This window comes from Rhizophagus irregularis, chromosome 30 (assembly GCF_026210795.1).
Source record: "Rhizophagus irregularis chromosome 30, complete sequence".
Classification (NCBI taxonomy): Eukaryota; Fungi; Glomeromycota; class Glomeromycetes; order Glomerales; family Glomeraceae; genus Rhizophagus; species Rhizophagus irregularis.
In genome coordinates, this window is record NC_089458.1 from 1,329,171 (window position 1) to 1,349,413 (window position 20,243).

Below are 20,243 nucleotides of genomic sequence, written 5' to 3' on the forward strand. Positions count from 1 at the left end.
AGACCTATAATTATTTTTTATTCTTTTTTTAAAAATTTTTCTTTTTTTTTTTTTCTTTCTTATTTTATTTTTATTTCTTCTTTTACTTTAAATAAAAGATAAATAAAATCTTATCATATGAAATATAAAATTTAATCAGAAAAAAATAAAAAATCTTATACCGGTTAACCTTTTTTTTTTTCTTATCATCATCCTCTTTATTTTTATCATAAAAAAAAAGATTTTTTTTTTTTTTCGTTAAAAAAATATTCTTCTTTCTCACTTTTCACACAGATTCCTTTTTTTTCCACTTTAAAAAAAGAAAAATTTTTTTTTTTAAAAAAATATAGATTCAATTTTTTTTTCTTTCCTTTGTATTAGAAAAAAAAAAAACCAAAATAATAAACATTCATTATTTTATATATATTTATATATTCAGATTCCTAATTTATAATTCCTATTACAAGATATATAAAAGGAAATTTAGTTATCTGGATAGGGCAGAACATTTCTTATCATAATTTTATGTGATGCAAAAGGACCATTAGGACCATTTTCACCGAAAACTGATTCCACGTGCTTGAATCAACTTAAAAACAAAAAAAAAATCTTCGTAAATAATTCATCTGAGCCTTTCTCTCTCTTTCTTCAACTTTTCTTTCTTTTCCACTTTTTCAAGGAAAAAAAAAAAAAAAAAAGAAAAGAAAAACTAAAAAAAGGAAAACAGGAAAACTAAAAAAAAAATTATATATATACACATCATATATTATTATATATAGAAAAAATTATAGAATATGCCTGTTGTATTAATAACATCAGTTTCACCTTCAGGAAATTTGGTTACAACAAAGAAATTTCAAGATTCGAAAACATCATCAAACTTGTTTGAAAATAATATAACTGATAATAATAATATTACTATTACTACGAATAATAATGACATAGATATGACAAAAAATTTAATAAAGTACGTATATATTTTATTTTATTTTTAACCTAACTATTTTATTAATTTAATCACCAGCAAATCCTTTATTATTACACAATAAATTACTTATTTTATTTACTAAACCAAAAACGAAAAGAAAAAAAATTTTTTTTTTTTATATAATACTTTATATTATAAAATGTATATATATATATCCATTTTTAATTTTTTAATTTTTTTTTTATTTTTTTTATTCTAGTAATGGGCAAAATTTCTCCTCAATGGGAAACATTGAATATATCACCAATTTCGAGACATTTAACGAAAGAACATATGACGATGATAAATCGTCATATCAATATAATAATTTTACTAATCATAATATAAATAAAATTGTGACAGAAAAAAACGCCAATGAAAATTTAAATTTTAAAAATAATGCTAATTTAATTTCAATTCATGAAAATTCAATTTACACTACTTCATCATCATTATCATCATCAATATCATCATCATTTTCTTCATCATTTCTTTCTAGTTCGCCAGAGTCTAACGTTAACAATATAATTAATTATTTAAGTATGCAACATATAACGACGACATCTTTAAATACGATAAATACGGTTAAAAATTCTTTAACCTCTCATTTGAACCAAAATATTTACGATAACAACATTATCAATAATTCGTTAAATAGTAATAAAATTTCAGCAAATCTTCATGGGACTAAAAGTAATGGTATGTATTATTATTCTATTCATTCATTGTATTAGTAATATAATGAATTACGAACTATTTATTACTTTCGTTTTTATATAAAATATATATATTTTTTATTTTATTTTATTTTTTTCTTTTTCTATTTCTTTTTATTTTTTTATTTCTTCTTTTTCCTTTTTTCTTTTCCTTTTCTTTTCCTCTTTTATGTTTATTTATATATTATAACCACTTATTATTCTTCATAATAATCAACAAATATGATGTTTCAGTATTGGTTTGATAACCCCCCCATATATATATTATATATGTATTATATACAGTATATTATTACGTAATTTATATCTATATATAATATTTCCCTTTAACTATTTAACCCTCCCCCCAAAAAACTCCCCTTCCCCCCCTTTTCCCTTTTAATCGTTCCGTGTTTTTTTTTATATATATAAAAAAAAATCCAGTTTTTTCAACCTGTATTAGTTGTTTAAATATTTTTTATGAGCAAACAAACAAATATTTTTATTCCAATTACAATTACTACTTATTTGTTAATTCAATTTATTTTTCCTTATTTTTTTTTTTGCTTTTTTGCTTTTTTTTTAAAAGTTTTGATTTATTTATTTTCAAAAAAATTATATAATACCCAAAAAAAAAATATTGGATTTTTTTTAATCAAATTCCCCCCCAATTATTTTCATATTTTGTAGAAATTGATCGCGTAATAATTTCTGATGATAAGAATCGTTCACAACCTTGTCTTCGTAAACAACAATCCCCATCAAAGATTCAACGTTTAAAACGTACATTTAGTCTTTCAAAAAAATCTGATAGAGAAGTGGAAGAACTGGAACAAGGAGAAGAAGAAGTGATTAATAATTCTTGTGATAATCGCTTGTCATTTTTTGCTACTGCTACTCCTCCTTCTACATTAAAAGATAATTATCCTTTTCGTCCTTTCACAATGAGTCGTGATTCTGATGATGTTTTGGTTAATTCCAATAATTCCTCTCAACATTTAAATCATTCAACTTATAAAAAATTTTCTTCTTCAACTATAACAATATCAACAAAAAAATCTATCACTTTGAAATCTTCTCCATGTGTTTGTAATGATAATATAAGAAAACGCGTAAAATCAAATAGTATTCATCATTGCCCTATTTTACCTTCTACTATTTCTTTAACTTCACTTGTTAATGATTCTTCCTCAAAAGATTCTTCTATCACTTGTTCGTCACCTACTACTACTACTACTGTAGCTGATATGATCATCCCGGAATCACGCGAATCACATGATCATCCTTCAAAAATAAAAGCTCGAAATTCTATGGATGATCAAACTGAATTTGATATAAGACGTTCATGGTCTCATATTGAAGTACGACATCTTAAAGGTTTATTTAGTAGAAGAAATAGGCATAGTAGTGATGTTCAACGAAGGAATTCTTACGCTTATACTAATTCACAAAGAGCAAATCGACAAGTGGCTACAGAATCTGAATTTAAGGTTTTAAATCATGTTCATAAGTTTAAAAAAACGAATCTTGTTAATGAAGAAGGTACATCCACGACATCCACGACATCCACGACATCCACGACATCTACGACATCCACGACACCTACGACGCCTACGACGCCTACGACACCCACGACACCGCCTACGACGCCTACGACGCCTACGACGCCCACGATATTCACGTCATCCACGACATCTGATGTTGAACAACCATCACCAAAAAAATTTCCTGTTGATCTATTTGCTTTACAAGCTGATATGGAAAAAGAACCTGATGGTGTTACAAGATCACGTCAGATGAGAAAGTTTATTATCAGTGAGATTTATTCTACCGAACAAAGTTATTTAAGTCACATGAAGACTCTCAAAAAGGTATGTAAATGTAAAAAATGTAAAGGTGTAGTAATTGTAAAAAATCTTTGATGTTAACTTTTTTTTTTTTTCCTCAATTTTTTAGACCTTTATGGATCCTTGTATTAACGCATCAACCTCACCTCCACTTGTAAATAAAGATGATATAAGAATCATTTTTGCTCATTTGGATGATTTGATAAAACTTTCTGATAAGTTTGTGGAAACTATTGAAACTTCAATGGATCCTTATGAAGTTTATGATTCTAAATTGGGCCAAGTGTTTCTTGATTTTGCGGAAGGATTTGAAGTTTACAAAAAATATGCTGAAAACATTCAAAGAAGTCGTCAATTACTTACCAAAAAAGTTAACCAAAGTGTATTTTATCGTAGATTCGTTTCGGTAATTATTTTATTAATCTTATTTTTGTGTTTGTATTATTTGTATTGTTTGTATTGTATTGTATGTATTCGGTAAAAATTAATCAAATTCTTTTAATATAGGCGCAACGAAAAAAGGAAAATATTAGACTTGGCCTTAGTGATTATTTGATAATGCCTATACAACGTGTTGCCAGATATTCTCTGTTACTTAAAGGTAAATTGTATACACCATTTCACAATTTTGGATTTTATACGCCATGACTATGATAAAGTATTAACATTTTATTTATGAATAGATTTGAAAAAATACACGATAGAAACGCATTTTGATTATAATGATTTGTGTAAAGCTTTGGATTACATGGTGTCTCTAGCTAAAGAATGTAACAACAACATTCAAGATATATAAATCAATATTACCATTTTTGAGGTAAAAGTTATATTATTAACAATTTTGTTAAAAAAAAAAGAGAGAATCGCGAAATTGTCGATCTCTCTACAAAATTCCATTTTTCTTTTAAAAATTTTATTTTTTTTTTCAATTTGCATTTTTAAAAAAATTTCTTCTCTAAAAAAAATATAAAATATCCTATTTTTTGTAAATATTTATATATATATATATATTTTTATACAACAACATATATTATAGCTTATCTCTTATCGAAAACTTAAAAAAAGTTTTCACGAAAAAAAAATTTATTACTTATGAAAAAAATATCTTTATTGTTATGTTTTAAAAAAATTTATGCGTAACAAAACGAAAAAAAAACATTATTTTATCAAAATTTGTAAAAAAAAAGAAAAAAAAAATTTTTTTGTATTTCATTTTTTTTTTTTTTTAAAAAAAATTATTCTTTCTTTTTTTTGTCCCTTTGTATTTTTGTATAATTTATTTGTACCAATTTTAATTTTTTGAAAAAAAAAAACACTTTTTTGTTCTCTTTAAAAAAAAAAATTCATTTTTTTTAAGTAAACTGTATTATTTGTGGTATTTGAGGTTATTTTTCTTTTGATATAAATACAAAAAAAAAGAAAGAATAATTTAATTTGTTGGGTTTATAAAGAAAAAGGGTGGTGGGAAGTGTTTCTTTTAAAAACATTTTTTTTTTTAAAAAAAAACATTTTATGATTCTTTTATTTTTTTATATTATATAATTATGAACTTATTGACAAAATAAAAAAAAAATTATGTTCCTTAATATAAAAATATAAATTTTTTTGCGAAGCATTATTTTATTATTTTTATTATTGGAAGTTTTAAATTGCAAGGACGCCCCGTACAAGTATGTGTTTCGTAATTTGCACGCGTTAACGTTTAATTGATACATACACCATTGCAATAATTAAATTTTACCGGTATTATGTTTAAATGCGAAGCATTATTATTGGAAATTTTAAATTGTAATTTGCACGTAAGAGCTCTTGGCGTTAACATTTAATTGATATTGACCATGCAATCAGTAATTAGCATGCGATGCGTTAAATCGATATACATCATTGCAATAATTATTGAATTTTACCAGCATTATTGCAAGATAACAAACTTTTAATTTTACCAGCATTATATTTGTACGTGACTTAATAACGTTTGAAACAAATCTGCATTACACGTGTAACCTTAAATTTTTTATATAAACCCCTAACTTCTTTTTTAAAATAAAAATTTTCTTTTTCGATCATCCAAAATAATGTCAAATGGTACGGAGAAAAACTCAAAAATTGATCTATGTAAGATTATTTCACCTTTTCAAAACTTTTTTAGGAACAAAATTTATAATGATCATTATTGAATTCATCGAAAATCGAAAATGAAAATATATATATATTTTTTTTTTTGTAGCAAAACCTCGATATGATCAATTTACGTATTGGGGTCGTGTAAAACATTTTATTGATATTACTGATCCAAGGTAAAATAATAATAATTAACATTCGTTAAATTGATCAATTTTTTTTTTTTTTTTTTTTGAAAATTGAAAAAAAGTTTAATATTTCATTCTTATTGTTATTATTTTTTTTTTAAAGAACATTGTTTGTATCAAGTAAAGGTCTTGAAGAAGCAAAAAAATTAATTAATGATTATAATTCTGATAAAATTCAAAATGTGGATCCAGAAAAATTATGGCATGCAAAAAAAAGTGAATAATTATTTATTTAAAATTAACATATTTTATAATATATTTTATAAAAAATATATATATATTTTATAATAATATTTAATAAATATATATATATATATTATATATATTATAAATATATATAAAAGATATTTTAACAATCTATAATATTTTTAATATTTTTCAAAAGTTGTCGATTCAACAATTCATCCGGATACAGGAGAACCAGTATTTCTTCCTTTCAGAATGTCATCATTCGTACCAACCAATCTTGTTGTTGTAGCTGGTATGCTAATGCCTAATCCTAGTGTAAGATAATTTAAATAATTTTTTTTTTATAATCTTTCTTTATTTTTTTAAAATTTATTATTATTATTTTTTGTTAAAATAAACTGACATTTTTAGAATTTTAGATAGGTAGTATTATATTTTGGCAATGGACAAATCAAAGTATCAATGTAGCTATAAATTATTCAAATGCTAATAAGACAATTGAAATGAGTTTAAAAGAGACTGCAAGTAAGTGATTGGGGATTGTATATTATTTTTATTATTTATATTTTAAAACATTCAATTAAAAAAAAACATTTTTTAACATTTATAAAATTTTCGACATTTTACAACATTTCAATTAGTTGCATATATTTCAGCCGTGACAACTTCATGTGGATTAGCGGTTGGTCTTACACAGGCTGTACCACGTCTTAAATTCTTAAAACCATCTGTACGTGGTGTATTAACAAGATTAATTCCATTTGTAGCTGTTGCTAGTGCTGGTACTGTTAATGTTTATTTAATGAGAATGAAAGAAATTAGAAATGGAATTGATGTTTATAATGATGAAGGAATTAGTTTGGGAAAATCGAAGAAAGCTGGTGCATCAGCTGTTGGTCAAGTCGCAATTTCACGTGTTTTAACTCTTGCTCCTGTATTAACGATTCCACCATTTGTACTTTCTCAACTTGAAAAAACAAATTTATTAAAAAAGAATCCGAGACTTTCAATTCCATTTAATTTTGGTAAAAAAATTGATAATATATATATTTATTTATTTATTATTTTAAAACTAACTCATGTATATATATATTTTATATATTTTTTTTTTAGGGATTATAACAATAACATTGATGTCTGCTTTACCATTGGCTATTGCCGCTTTTCCACAAAAAGCCGTGATAGATCCAATGAAATTAGAACAACAATTTTGGGATTTAAAAGATAAAAATGGTGAAATTATTAGAAAAGTATATTATAATAAGGGATTATAACAGGAGTTCCTATGTCTAGTAAGGATAAGGATAAAAGTGATTATGGAAAAAAAAATACAAGCAAAATCGGAGATCAAGTAAAGATTATTATTATTATTTTTAAAGAAATTAAAAGAAATGTTCTCTTGAATTATCAATGATTATAAAGTTTTTTTTTTTTTCAAGAAAGTTCAAGAATAATATTAATATTATTTAATAATATTACTTTTCTAAATTCTAATTCTTTTTAATTATAATTATTATTTTTTTTTTTCGTTAGTAAAATATTAGTATGGGCTAAACAAAAAATACGTTTTTTTTTACATCTCAAAATGTGAGCAAACAAATTTAATTAATTAAACCACGTGAAATAACGAAACAAACAGAAAATTTTTCGTTAGATTATAAATTTCGGCTCGTATTATGATATTGTATTTTCGTGCGCCTCATACAAAGTCTAATATATGACATATATGACATAACTTTTTAAACTTTACATATATTACAAACTTTACACAAACTTTACACGTCATATTGTAAACTTTACATAATTAAAAAAAAATGGCGAATTCTTGTAGCTTGGCGCAGTATCGCGGTCTCTTTAATGTAAGGTGAAGTCGTGAAATCGCTTATCACCATAATTTCTTATTTCTTTTTATCCGTTTATGTATTAATTTTATTTTGGAATTTTACATAATACAATAGATCCGACATTATTTCATCTTGAAAAAGTTTCGCGTATTTCTATGTAGGTTGGTATGTCATAAACAATTGTAGAGTACGTGATAATTGGGGTTTAAATTTTATTTCGGAAATTGTAGAAGCAGAATTAGCACTAGGTAGTAATGGAGGAACTCTCATTTCATATGTTAATGACCATTACTTCATTACATTAATAATAAATACATTTAATAAGACTTTATAAGACTTTAGAGATTTCCCATCACAAGAAATTTTTCAGCTTATTTTAATTTGTTCATTCGTTCTCAAATATGAGTTCTTCCTTATGATAAGTGTACCATTTATCAAATTTTATTGACCAAAGTAAAATTCATGCATGCTTCGATTAAAATGGAATAAATTGTTTTTTTTTTTAACGAACAAACCCTATTTTTTTACCATAACCTTTATATGGTATCGGGACTTTACGTCAATATTCATTTCGCTGAAGCCATTTCGCCGAAGGGATGTTTCACCGAATGGATATATTTTGCCGAATGAACCATTCCTCCGAAAAATTATTTACTCACTTGCCTACCTACTCTACTGTTCCTATACTAAATAATACATAAAGAAACCTTTTTTAGAAAAATTTTTGAATTAGATGATTTTTATTAAATTTATCTCATTGTTTATAATACATTTTAAAATCTTTTTTTTTTTTACTTACTTTTTCGTGAATAAATGTTTTCAGGAAAATAAAGTTATTTATTTATTGCTTAACAATTAATGATAATATTAGTTACTTGAATATTAAAGTGATAATAATATCCTGGAAAAAAAAAAATCTCTAAAAATAATTTATTTTTTATTTTCATTGCGCGATGTTTTTTATAAAAATGTTAATCGCTACGAAATGTCATTCGGCGAAATGGACGATTCGGTGAAATGGATTCGATAAAATTCACTTTCGGTGAAACGTCCTTCGGCGAAACATCCCTTCGGTGAGACATTCCTTCTGCGAAATGACTTCTACGAGATGAGTTTCGATTTCGGCGAAATGTACCGTAACCAGGTTATATTACTTCACAATGCATGTTCGAGTCAGATATTGAGTTGAACAAAAAGTCTAAGAACTAAGATACAATAATTTGAAAAGTCAAGTTCACCAAATCAATCCGCATATTTAACTAATTAATTTTCCGGCTTTTTGAATTTGCAGATTTTTTAAAATTCACAAATATTTTTCTTCATATTATTTTCTTTACACATTCGCAATATAATTATATTACGAAATTTCATTGACAGTAATTAGTTATTAATAAATTCAAACCTTTTTAAAAAATATAAGAATATGTATTTATTTTATGTTAGTTTGTATATTATATTAGCAAAAACTTTGTCACGATATTGAGCTTTATATAATTTTTATTTCTATATGATTATATAATGAATGACACAAAATAAAATTATCGTTACATTACTTTAACATTAGATCGCATTATTAGTCTGTAACGATGTAAATCCCCAGAAAGAAATTATTTTATCCGTACGTATTTCGTTTCTATTTTTTCCGTTGTATTTCATTTTTATTTTATCATGGAAACCCAGCCATCTACCCAACGACTCCTCCCCATGAGCAGTAATGAATTTCCGGAAGACTCATCTTTATCCAACGATTACCCCAATCTTCTGAAGCCAATATTTGATATGCCTTAAGCAATTTTTTAACAGCACCACAATTCAAGATCTCTACTCATGAAACAAAACTTTCCAAACTTGACTTGGAATTAGACCACAAAGCTGAAAACCCATCGGAAATAATTATAATTAAAGACTTCTTGTATTTGTCAGAAGCAGTTTTTTGATATATAATTATAATGGTAATGGTAAAAATATTCTGCATTTTTTGACTGTTTTTTTTAAAAAAAAAAGAAATACTATTAGTTTACAACTAAAACATGTTCTATAAGAATTTCAGAATTTGAGCTATCCACGAAAAGGCGAAAATTCAGGCAAATATACACTTTATATCTACACTTGCCTTGGAATTAGCCACTTCCTCGTAGAAACAACTTTATCATTTGTGGATTTCTTGGTAGTCTGTGTGATCCTCAAAAACCGCGCATCTAAATATAGAAATACTGTGATATTACTAACGTTTTGCATAATCCGGTAATAAAAGTAACAACTTAGGCGTTCTTAAAGGGGTCGAAGATGTATTCTTAAATTGAAGAGTCGAGAAAAATTCCAAAGTGAGATGCTTCGAGACCAGGACACACCATTTTATTAACCGGAGCAACGATAGGCGATTTCTTCTTAACGATCAAATCCATACTTGTAACCCATAAAGCTGAAAGCCATCGGGATAATTCCAAGTCAAGTATAGAAAGATTTGTCTCATGAGTAAGTTTTGATTCGAGGTACTGTTAAAGGATTGCTTGAAAAGCCATCAGAGATCGAGGAAAAAGAAGGAGGAGAGGAAGGGAAGGGAGGAAAAGAGCGAAGAAGGAGGGAAGAAGGAAGGAAGGGAGGAAACGAGCGAAGAAGGGAGAGAAGATCGAGACTTTACATTTCTCGCATTCTTGATTGTTAAAAAAAGAAAAGAATCATCATGTCATTAAATAAAATGATAACATACTGGTCATCATAGTAAAACCTCAACAAAAAAAATACTTACGAAAGTTTCTATCTCTTTCTTAAGAGAAGCAGAGAAGCAGATAAGCGTCAATTTTCTTTTTTGAATACTTTCTAATACAAAGGTCTGTTGATGTAACCGCGTCATCCGGTCTGTCGGTTTTATGAATGTCGTCGTTTTCTTGCTATTGGTGTCATTTATACAACTTTTTTTTTTTCTTACAAATCTCAAAAAAAAAAATGATCTGTTGATTGTAACTGCGGCGTCCGTTTGTCGAATGTCGTTGTGAAGATAATATAAAACAAGCAAGTTTCCATAATAATAATAAAATAAAAATGAAATACGACGGAGAAATAGAAACGAAACGAAATACGGACGGGTAATATGATTTTCTTTATGAGGAAAAAAAGTATTGAATTTGAAAAAAAAGATTGAGGTTGAGGCAAATATACTGTTCTTATATATACCATCAGGTACCACAAAGTATGTGCGAAAAACGAGATTTATTTATTTATTTGTAACGAAAAACGAGATCGCGATCAACATGATTATTCATCATGATCTCATGATCACATGCTTACATTCCATATACATAATTTACGCGTCGTCGCGTCGTTATAACGAAAAATGCGATTAGCCATACGTGTTACGCGTTTCTTTATCGTAAAACGGGGGGGTGGAGTGTACGATTAAAATATAGCGAATGTTATTGGCCGTGTTATTGGTATTAAAGCTTAGTAAGATTAGTTTTATTTTATGTACATTTATTTTATTTATCTTGGGAAAAAATTACGCAATGTTTTTCAACAAAAAATATTATTTAAAAAATTATTCGGTGTTTTACATAATAAAAAGAGCAAAGAAGAAGCGTTTATATAGAATAATTTTAACAATTTTTTTTATATGTTTTTTTTATTACAAAAATAAAAAATTTGAGCTATACAGTCTAACAGTCTAATAAATGGTATGCAAAATATATATTTATATCTTTTACTATCTGCTATTAAAACATATACTAATAAATCTCTGTAAGCTTCAATCAAAGCTTCTATAAGCTAAACTAATAAAATTTCTATTAAAAGATACTTCACCGTGTTTTTCAGAAAAAAAAATATTTCAGTTAATCATAAAATAAAATATACTATTACAGTAAATAAATTATAATAAAGAAGAAATAACATACCTTCAAGACGAAATTTACAGCAAAGTGAAAAGAGAACCAAAAGAAAAATATTTAGTGCATCTGATTATACAGTATATTAGCGCACACCCTAATTTACACCCCACCTTACGTAAGGAATCACCCAAAATGTCACGTGATAAATATATGTTATATGTCACGCCGGGTACTGTTATGTATCCATTACGAGATGTGACATTTAGGTTCGGTCTTTCGTTTGTCGGTCTTTTTGTTTGTCGGTCTTTCGATTGTCGGTCTTTTTGTTTGTCGGTCTTTTTTTGTCGGTCTTTTGACCTAGACCTCATTTTTATCATGTATCATTGTATCATGTATCATAACATTAAAGAAAATTAATCACAAAAAAAAATATGATAATAATAACAATTATTTTGATGTTCAACATCGAATTTTCGTAAAAAAAATTGAGAATTGATAAATTGAATTATTATTATTAGTTTTAAATAAATATTACAAGATTAAAAAAAATTCGAATCATTTTCATCTATTTTACAGTAATTGAATAAGATAACGGAATAAAAATCCGTGGTATCTTTGACCTGCATAGTAATTTCTGCAAGTTGCTAAACAAACTCTTACATAATTATTATGTCATTCTTTTAAAATGAATTAACTAATATAAACCCTGAAATGACACAAATTTACCTTTTATTCATTTTAAGTATATTTCAAGATTATATAATTATATATAATACTTGAAAAATATCGGGACATTTTAACCGGAAACCGAATATAACGTTTAATTAATATCACAGCCTCATAGGGATATTTCTTGATATATATCAATAATAAAATTATTTATCAATGAACATACCGCAATTATATTAAGATTGATACTTTTTTTCGAATACAAAATTAGAACACGAATCCAAAACTTATATTACAAATCTTAAAACTAACCTTTTTTTAAAAAAAATCAAAAGTATCAGAAGTATGATCGGTATCGCGTTTTAATTAATATAATTAAATTACAGTTTAACTATGTTTACTATGTTTCAAATTATTACAAAGATTGATGAGTCATTTTCTTGTCTTCAAAAGAAAAAATAGAGTTAATTATAGATCTAATATATCTAATATTTTACAAATTTTGAAACAAACTTTCTTACAATAAAAGGCATACAATAAATACATATTTTAAATAATAGTATATTCAATGTACGGATCCTAATATATATAGTACTTTAAATTGAAGAATGTCGATTAAATCCATCATTCCATCAATTTCAAGTGAAAATTCCGGAGTATTATAGAATCTAGACCAGAAATATCATTATGAAATCGTTTTATCTAATGCTTATGAATTTAAAGAACAAATATATAACAAATATGCAGTGTAAAGTATTATGTAGTTTTGATGTGCAAGATTGCAAAATTGAGCGCGTCCAGTCACCAGATAATCCAGTCCTTTACTTAATCGCGATGTCATTGTGATAAGCGAAAATCGAAAATAGTATAAATAAATTACTTTAAATAAATATTCGTTATAAATAAAATTTATTTGCTTTAAATAAAAATAAAATTTATTCGCTTTAAATAAATTAATATATACATAATTTAATTGGTTATATTTAATCATAATTTTTTTTTTATTTTTATATTATCTTGAAAATATTTCTAAAATGAAATTTTAATAATGGATTTAAATTAATATGTTTCAAATCAATATTATGATATTGAATTAAATTAATTATAGATTGATGTAACTCATTTTCTTGAGATTGTAAATGATTAAAATTAAGAGTATCCCAATCTAATTTTAAAAATTTTAAGTTTAAAAGAGGAAAATCTTTTAAATTATCAACAAAATTTAAATCATTAAAAGTTAATTCTAAAGAATTACTCCATTCATCATCTAAAAAGTAAAAACCAGAATCTTCAACATTATTATGAGAGATTAAATTTAATTTCATTATAGAATAAAAATTATTTTGTAATTCTAATAAAATTAATTTTATAAATAAAGAATTATAATTAATATGTAATTTTTCAAGATAATATTGAGATTTAATTAAATTAATTAAATCTAAATAAGAATTAAATTCCGTATTATTATTATTATTATTATTATTATCATTATCATTATCATTATTATATACATCATAAAAACTTAATGATAAATCCCTTATTTGATTATTTGATAATTTTAATATATTATATAATATATCAATATCTTTTACTAATAATTTACAATGAAACTTTTTTAAAAAGAAACCAGTAAATCCATTATTCCCTATTTGTTCAGGTATTTTTAAAAGTATATTAAAAATATCTTTTGAACGCCAATAAAATATATCTAATATTAATGTTTCAATTCTTGAATTATTTAAAATAATTAAAAGTATTGATTCAATAAATTTATTTGAATCTTCTTGTTTTATTGTACTTTTTACGTTCAAAATATTTTCAATTTCATGTTTAATAACATGATAAGAATTTTGTTCAAATATTTGCATCATTCCATAATATAAATAATTATCATTCATAATTGAATAATCTTTTGGATTGTTTCTTAATTTTTTTAAACATGTTATTGCTTGATAACACATATTTGTATAATCCAATTCTTTTATGAATGATACATAATTAAATGTTGGTTTTTCTTGAATATTATTTGTTTTTGTTTTATTATTTTCTTCAATTTTTAATGAATTTCTGATTTCTTTATCAAGATATGATATTAATGGTAATATCACTTTAAAATGTTCGTTCGTTTGATTTTCTTTAAATGGTTTTTTCCATAATAATGATATACTTATTCGACACCATGTTCTATTAACCAATAATAATGAATATAATGATTTTTCATCAATATATTTAAATATTTCTAAAAGACATTCATCTGGTAATTTTGTTGCCATCGTTTAAGTATGAGAATAGGGAGAGGATAAATTTAAGTTATTTGAAATAATTTTTGTGTATTTTTCAAAAAAAAAAAATATAAATAAATAAATAATTTAATTTTAATTATAATAAAAAAGTAAAATGAATGAATTTTTATTTATTTTATTTTATTTTATTTTATTTTTTTTTTTCGAACGTTTTTTTAAAAAAAAACAAAAAAAAATTTATAAAAATTCGTACGTATTTAAATATTCCTCTTTATTTATTTTTATTTATATTTTTTTTCAATTTATCAATTTTGACATGCGGTGGATAATTTATAAAAAATTCATTCAACCAATGTACATCATTTTCGGAATAATAACATTATAAGTTATGATTTACTTTTGTTTTTTTTTATGATTTAGTAATATCTTATGTAATCGGAAAATTTTCCTGATTTGTTATAGAAAAGTTTTGAAGTTTTCCATATCACAATAAAGACATAATGTAACAATAACAAATTGATATATATGTACATGACTATAATACATTTTAGGTATTAAGGTGTGAAAAATTTTAATATTGTGTATTAAATTATTTTAAATTATTATTATTATTTTTTTTAAACGTTAGAAAAAAAAATTAAAGTTGAGCAAAAGTATTACGCCGTACGATGCGCCAATCTTACCGATCACTTAGAAAAGTGTTATTTTATTTTTTGACATAATTCTTTGTTATCAAAATATTGTTCTTTTATGTAATATATTACGTGATTATATATATATATGTATCTATTTACTATATGTATTATATTTTAATAATGTTCATGTACTTTTATATTTTATTTTTACCATTTTTAACCTTTACTTCGAAACGCGAAATTGTTGATTCATTCCTTTTTTTTTTCTTAAAAAAAAAAAAAAAAAAAATTCTCTTCGTAATTCTTTTCCATAAATATTCCTGATTTATATGTAATTAACGGAATAAGTTCCAATGCTTCTGGAATAATTTTATGTAAACAACTATGTAAACGTTAACCTGCATGTTAAAAAAAAAAAGCTATATTAGTTGCAGATTATATAATATGTTTATCAATTTTTTGGATCGAATTTATGCATATTACCTCACGTGATCACATGACGCACAATGTATATTATCACTATTATGTTGTTAATGTTACACTTCCCATCTATCATAAATAGGATCGGATCACAAATAAAAAAAAAAAATCTCTTTTTTTTTCGTGACAAATTTTTCACGTAAAAAATTAATAATAAATGATGGCAGGATTTCCTAATAATAACGAAACTATACCAAATGAATTAAAATATATGCAAATGATACAAGAATCATGTTTATTAAAAATCGGTTTTAGTAGCGTAGGAGGTATAATTTTATTTTTGGAGAAAAAAAAACCTTTTTAAAAATCTCCTGATCCTCTATTATAATATAATTATTTTATATTTTTATTTATTGGTAATACATAAAAATAGGATTTGCGTTTGGAGGATTATTTGGAATGTTTATGTCATCATTTGAGATGGCATCGGTAGATCCAGCAATTTATGAACAACCAATGAAACAGCAATTAAAAGCAACAGCAAAGGATATGGCTCATCGTTCTTTTTCTATGGCAAAAAATTTTGCTATAGTAGGTGCAATATTTTCTGGAACTGAATGTGCTATCGAAACAGTAAGTACAAAATAGTAATAATAATAATAATAATAATATATTCCTCAATTATTATTAATAATATAACAGTATATATCTTATTTTGTGTTATTATAGTATCGAGCGAAAAATGATTTATATAATGGTGTTGCTTCTGGTTGTATAACTGGTGCTGTATTAGCAGCTAGATCTGGTCCGCAGGCCACTTTAATTGGATGTGCCGGTTTTGCAGCTTTTTCAACTGCTATTGAATATTACATGAGAAGAGAATGAAATAAAAAAAAATACATTTTATTAAAAATAAAAATAATACTATTTATTAAAATAAATAATATTTAATTAATAGAAATCTCATTCATAAAAGCATCATTGATTAATTTATTCAAGTTGTATATAAATATTATTAAGTCGGAATCAATATATAGTGTAAATAGATAAATAATAATAAATAAAAATGTAACATAAAAAAAAAAGCCTAAAAAGTAAAACTTCCAAATTATTTTCTTAAATTAATCATCTATCGTTTATAAATATCAAATTCAAGATGGAAATATACATAAGGATAATAATCCTTATCAATAAAGTTTTGATATTCTTCAATATTTTCATTCTCATCACGGCCATATGCTAAACCATCAAGTTTTCCATATAGGTTATTTAATATCTCCCTTATTTTTTTATCCATCTTAAATTTTGGCTAAATATAAATAAATTACAAATTAGTTTGTGTAAGTGTAGGTGAAAGATGCATAATTCGAATTAATAAAATAACTTACTCTTATAACAGCAGACATGAAATCCGGCGGTAAGCCATAACGTAAAACAGATTCAACATAAACTCTCAATGCTTTGAGATGGATCCATGATGAAAATACTTCACCAAAATTTGCAGTGGCCAGTCTTAATAATTCAACCTAATTATATAAAATGATTTTAAATTAATAAATTATAAAGAGCATCTTAGAAAACCCGTAGTATATTATTAATCGAAATTTACAGCTAACTCTTTTTCTACAGCTCCAACTTCCTCAAATTCTTTACGTTGATTTTCCATATCATTTTCATCATATTTGAAATCTCTTACGACGAATCTTTGTAAGATCAATAAAAAAAAAAGTCAATATATATCTTAAATAAATTTTTTCAATTAAATGATTTAAAATTTAAATATATAATTACTTTTCTTCTCGGCATTTATTCGCAAACTCATCGCTTACTCTCTTAAATAGAGTTACGGTGAATAAACCATAATCATTGTCTTCCGCAATTTTTCTATATAATATTTCCAGATCACCGTTAGAGATATTTCCAAATTAGAAAAAAACACAATTAAATGTTTATTTCACTTACTGAGAAGAACGAGGCACAATCATTGACGCGAGAGTTTCATATTTGGAATTCCAATCTTTGTAACGATTCCTTAAATTTGATATAGCTTACAATTAGCAAAATTAAAAAAAAAAACAATAATATTAGAATTTATAAAAGTCAAATCATACTTGGGAACTGCTACAACCAAGGTTTCTAAATATTCTGAATCCAGAATGAAATATTCTTTTTTAGCAAATTCTGCCACATTACGTACCGCTAAATTTCCACTATTAATAAATAAATATAAATTAATGAGGGAAAATAATAAAAAGGAAATGAGAACATAAAGAATATAATTATTTTACGTTTGCTTTCGTTCTAAAGCTTGGAGATTGCCTTTAATCTGATTATAATGTCCCGATTTATTCTTCATAATGTTGTCAATTGATGCCACTTCCTGTTATCATGATAAATTATTGAGACTGATAATATTTTTTTATTTTTAAAATACTCTGAAAAAAAAGTTCAAACCTTGTTGAGGATTTGGGCTATTTCTTGAAGAGATTTTTCAGCTCGAAATTTCATTGTGTCCCATTGAAAGGTCTTCAAAAATTGTTCGACCGATTCTGTTAATAAAAATAGGTGAATATGTCAAATACCTATAAATAAGTGTCACTTTAAGAATTCATCGCTTTAACAGATTATTTAAGAAAAATAAAATATTGAGTAATAAGTAACTTACTATCGTTAACGATCAAATTAGCTGCAACTTGGTCTAAATCGCCTTGTAAAAGGGTGCGTAAAATATCAACAATCTTGAAAGCTGTCGATTCAAAGGATTGATCATATTTTATAAGTTCGTCTGAAATAACAACGAGTGCATCAAGTGTTCCAATCTATCGAATTTTAAGTTAATAAAATAAACTATTCATTATACTAAAAAAAATGACTGTAATATGATTAGTATTTTAACACTACCTTAAATTCTGGAATTATGAATTGGTATACTTCAGCATAATCGGGCCCTGGAGCAGATAATTTTGACTTTAAATTTTCAAACACAACTGATTTATTTCCTTCGGCAGGAACTGTTTAAATGCCAAAAAAAAAATGATTTATTTTAATATATATATATATGTATTTTTTTTTTTTGATTATTTACGATCAAGGCTAAAATTAGACTAAGTAAAAAAAATTACCAGAAATGAACCAGTAAGTGTCATGTCTGTGTTTAGAAGACATTGTTGAAAAACTAATTTATTGTTTTGGGCAGTGTCTTTTCTAGTGATGTTATTAGGGTTATTAAGAAAAAATCAACGTAACACTTTTTCGTACTAATGTTCAAAATCAACATCTAGAAGATCTAATAGATCTGATTTATATACGAAAAGCTAATGCTAGATTTAGTAAATCTGATCGTTGTGCACCCAAAAATGAGTTGGCTAATATCTTTGAAGTAACCAATCGAAGATAATTCTTTATGATTTAGATGAAGCCTAAAGATGAAGCCAAAAAGATATTGTGCTTTTTTTTATCGAACTCTACTAAAAGAAAGACATAAGCAAGAATTTGCAGTTTAACCTTTTGCATATCTTTCTAATATAAAACAGCCAGATGTAACCTCGCAAAAACTTTTTTACCGGGGTTCATTAGATGTTTTCATTTCATGCAGAAATTAAAAAAAAAGGTTTAATATATTTGTACATGATACAAATGATAAATGTTTTGTACATGATACAAATGATAAATGTAAAATTTAACAACTAGATCATTATTAATTTACATCGGGCTAGGAATGCTGTACTTGACACAATGTCGATCATGAAATCGCCAGTTTGCGAAAGCTTCAAAAAAGTTCTGCCACGTGATTTTCGGTATTTATGCTCTAACACGTGATTGTAAGAGTAATTAACCTTTAGTGAGAATATTCTTTTTTCAATTTAAATGAAAATAAATAAATAATTTAATATTAATTTTTCAAAATTAATATAAATTAATTTAACTATAGAATCATTTAATTTGGTTTAACTTATTTTATTAAATTTTTTAATTAAAGTTTAAATTTGATTTGATTTAAGATTCTGAACATCTAATATATAGGTTATAATGGACTTTTAGTTAAAATCACCCTTTTTTGCCAAAATTCAAAAATCATTTTTTTGCAAATATCTTTGGTATTTAGTAGTTCAATTTTGATAAACTTTTTTTTTTTAAATTATAGAACTTAATAAGAGCCATAAAAATAAAAAAAAATTCATTGAAATTAGATCACTAGATGTTAAGAAAATTGTATAACCCTAATTTTTAACTTTTAATAGATTAATTTGTCAAAAGAATAACTTATGACTTATTTTAAAAATATCAGAATTCTATTTAATTTATATATGCTATTTAAATTCAAAATAATCAGAAATTTGATGAATTTAAAAGGATTTTTAAATATAAAAGTATTATATTAAGATAATTATTTATATGTAACTATATATTTTAATTATTTTATTACTAATAAATTTAGTAAATATTATATTATTAATTATTATTACAAAGATTCCTATTATTATAATTAAAAGTTTTATTTGGAAATTTAGAATTTGAAATTTGAATTTATCATAAAACAAATTTAGAAATTGAAAATTAAAATTTAAAACTATAAAAATTTGAAATTTGAAATTTGAAATTATTAATTTTAATTTAAATAA

The 20,243-nt window shown here is 24.6% G+C and overlaps 6 protein-coding genes across 7 annotated transcripts; 3 read left to right on the forward strand and 3 right to left on the reverse strand.

Moving 5' to 3' along the window:
- Positions 1–773: 773 nt before the first annotated feature.
- On the forward strand, positions 774–4,284 carry OCT59_021709 (uncharacterized protein; the record flags this gene model as incomplete). Its single annotated transcript, XM_066146697.1, has 6 exons — positions 774–946; positions 1,167–1,645; positions 2,332–3,512; positions 3,598–3,894; positions 3,996–4,089; positions 4,172–4,284. The coding sequence occupies 6 exons, from the start codon at positions 774–776 to the stop codon at positions 4,282–4,284; spliced, it is 2,337 nt and encodes a 778-aa protein (XP_066005806.1).
- A 1,279-nt stretch (positions 4,285–5,563) lies between these two features.
- Positions 5,564–7,260, forward strand: OCT59_021710 (uncharacterized protein; the record flags this gene model as incomplete). The annotated part of the gene is made up of 7 exons (XM_025321744.2): positions 5,564–5,603; positions 5,716–5,785; positions 5,901–6,013; positions 6,183–6,301; positions 6,406–6,511; positions 6,628–7,011; positions 7,100–7,260. 7 exons carry the CDS (start codon positions 5,564–5,566, stop codon positions 7,258–7,260), a joined length of 993 nt encoding a protein of 330 aa, XP_025168080.1.
- A 2,753-nt stretch (positions 7,261–10,013) lies between these two features.
- OCT59_021711 (uncharacterized protein) lies at positions 10,014–10,970 on the reverse strand (the record flags this gene model as incomplete). The annotated part of the gene is made up of 4 exons (XM_066146698.1): positions 10,580–10,970; positions 10,472–10,483; positions 10,182–10,325; positions 10,014–10,028 (listed from the first exon to the last, which is right to left on the reverse strand). The coding sequence occupies exons 1-4, from the start codon at positions 10,682–10,684 to the stop codon at positions 10,014–10,016; spliced, it is 276 nt and encodes a 91-aa protein (XP_066005807.1). The 5' UTR covers positions 10,685–10,970.
- Positions 10,971–13,238: 2,268 nt separating this feature from the next.
- On the reverse strand, positions 13,239–14,813 carry OCT59_021712 (uncharacterized protein). Its single transcript, XM_025333944.2, has one exon. It carries the CDS (start codon positions 14,594–14,596, stop codon positions 13,331–13,333), a length of 1,266 nt encoding a protein of 421 aa, XP_025168081.2. The 5' UTR covers positions 14,597–14,813; the 3' UTR covers positions 13,239–13,330.
- A 968-nt stretch (positions 14,814–15,781) lies between these two features.
- Positions 15,782–16,744, forward strand: OCT59_021713 (uncharacterized protein; the record flags this gene model as incomplete). Of its 2 annotated transcripts, none has more annotated exons than XM_066146699.1 (3): positions 15,782–15,947; positions 16,055–16,254; positions 16,324–16,744. In XM_066146699.1, the coding sequence occupies 3 exons, from the start codon at positions 15,839–15,841 to the stop codon at positions 16,348–16,350; spliced, it is 336 nt and encodes a 111-aa protein (XP_066005808.1). In that variant the 3' UTR covers positions 16,351–16,744. The 2 variants fall into 2 exon arrangements, with proteins under 2 accessions (XP_066005808.1, XP_066005809.1); XM_066146700.1 differs by having other exon boundaries at positions 15,842–15,947; positions 16,351–16,744.
- Positions 16,571–18,786, reverse strand: OCT59_021714 (uncharacterized protein; the record flags this gene model as incomplete). Its single annotated transcript, XM_025317414.2, has 11 exons — positions 16,571–16,930; positions 17,010–17,147; positions 17,231–17,324; positions 17,413–17,505; positions 17,584–17,652; positions 17,733–17,831; positions 17,910–18,001; positions 18,076–18,170; positions 18,287–18,440; positions 18,523–18,632; positions 18,744–18,786. 11 exons carry the CDS (start codon positions 18,784–18,786, stop codon positions 16,751–16,753), a joined length of 1,167 nt encoding a protein of 388 aa, XP_025178245.1. The 3' UTR covers positions 16,571–16,750.
- Positions 18,787–20,243: the final 1,457 nt, after the last annotated feature.

What these genes read in the sequence shown, in the direction of transcription:
- OCT59_021712 (XM_025333944.2), bottom strand. Translation starts at nt 14,596, where the DNA reads ATGGCAACAAAATTACCAGATGAATGTCTTTTAGAAATATTTAAATAT.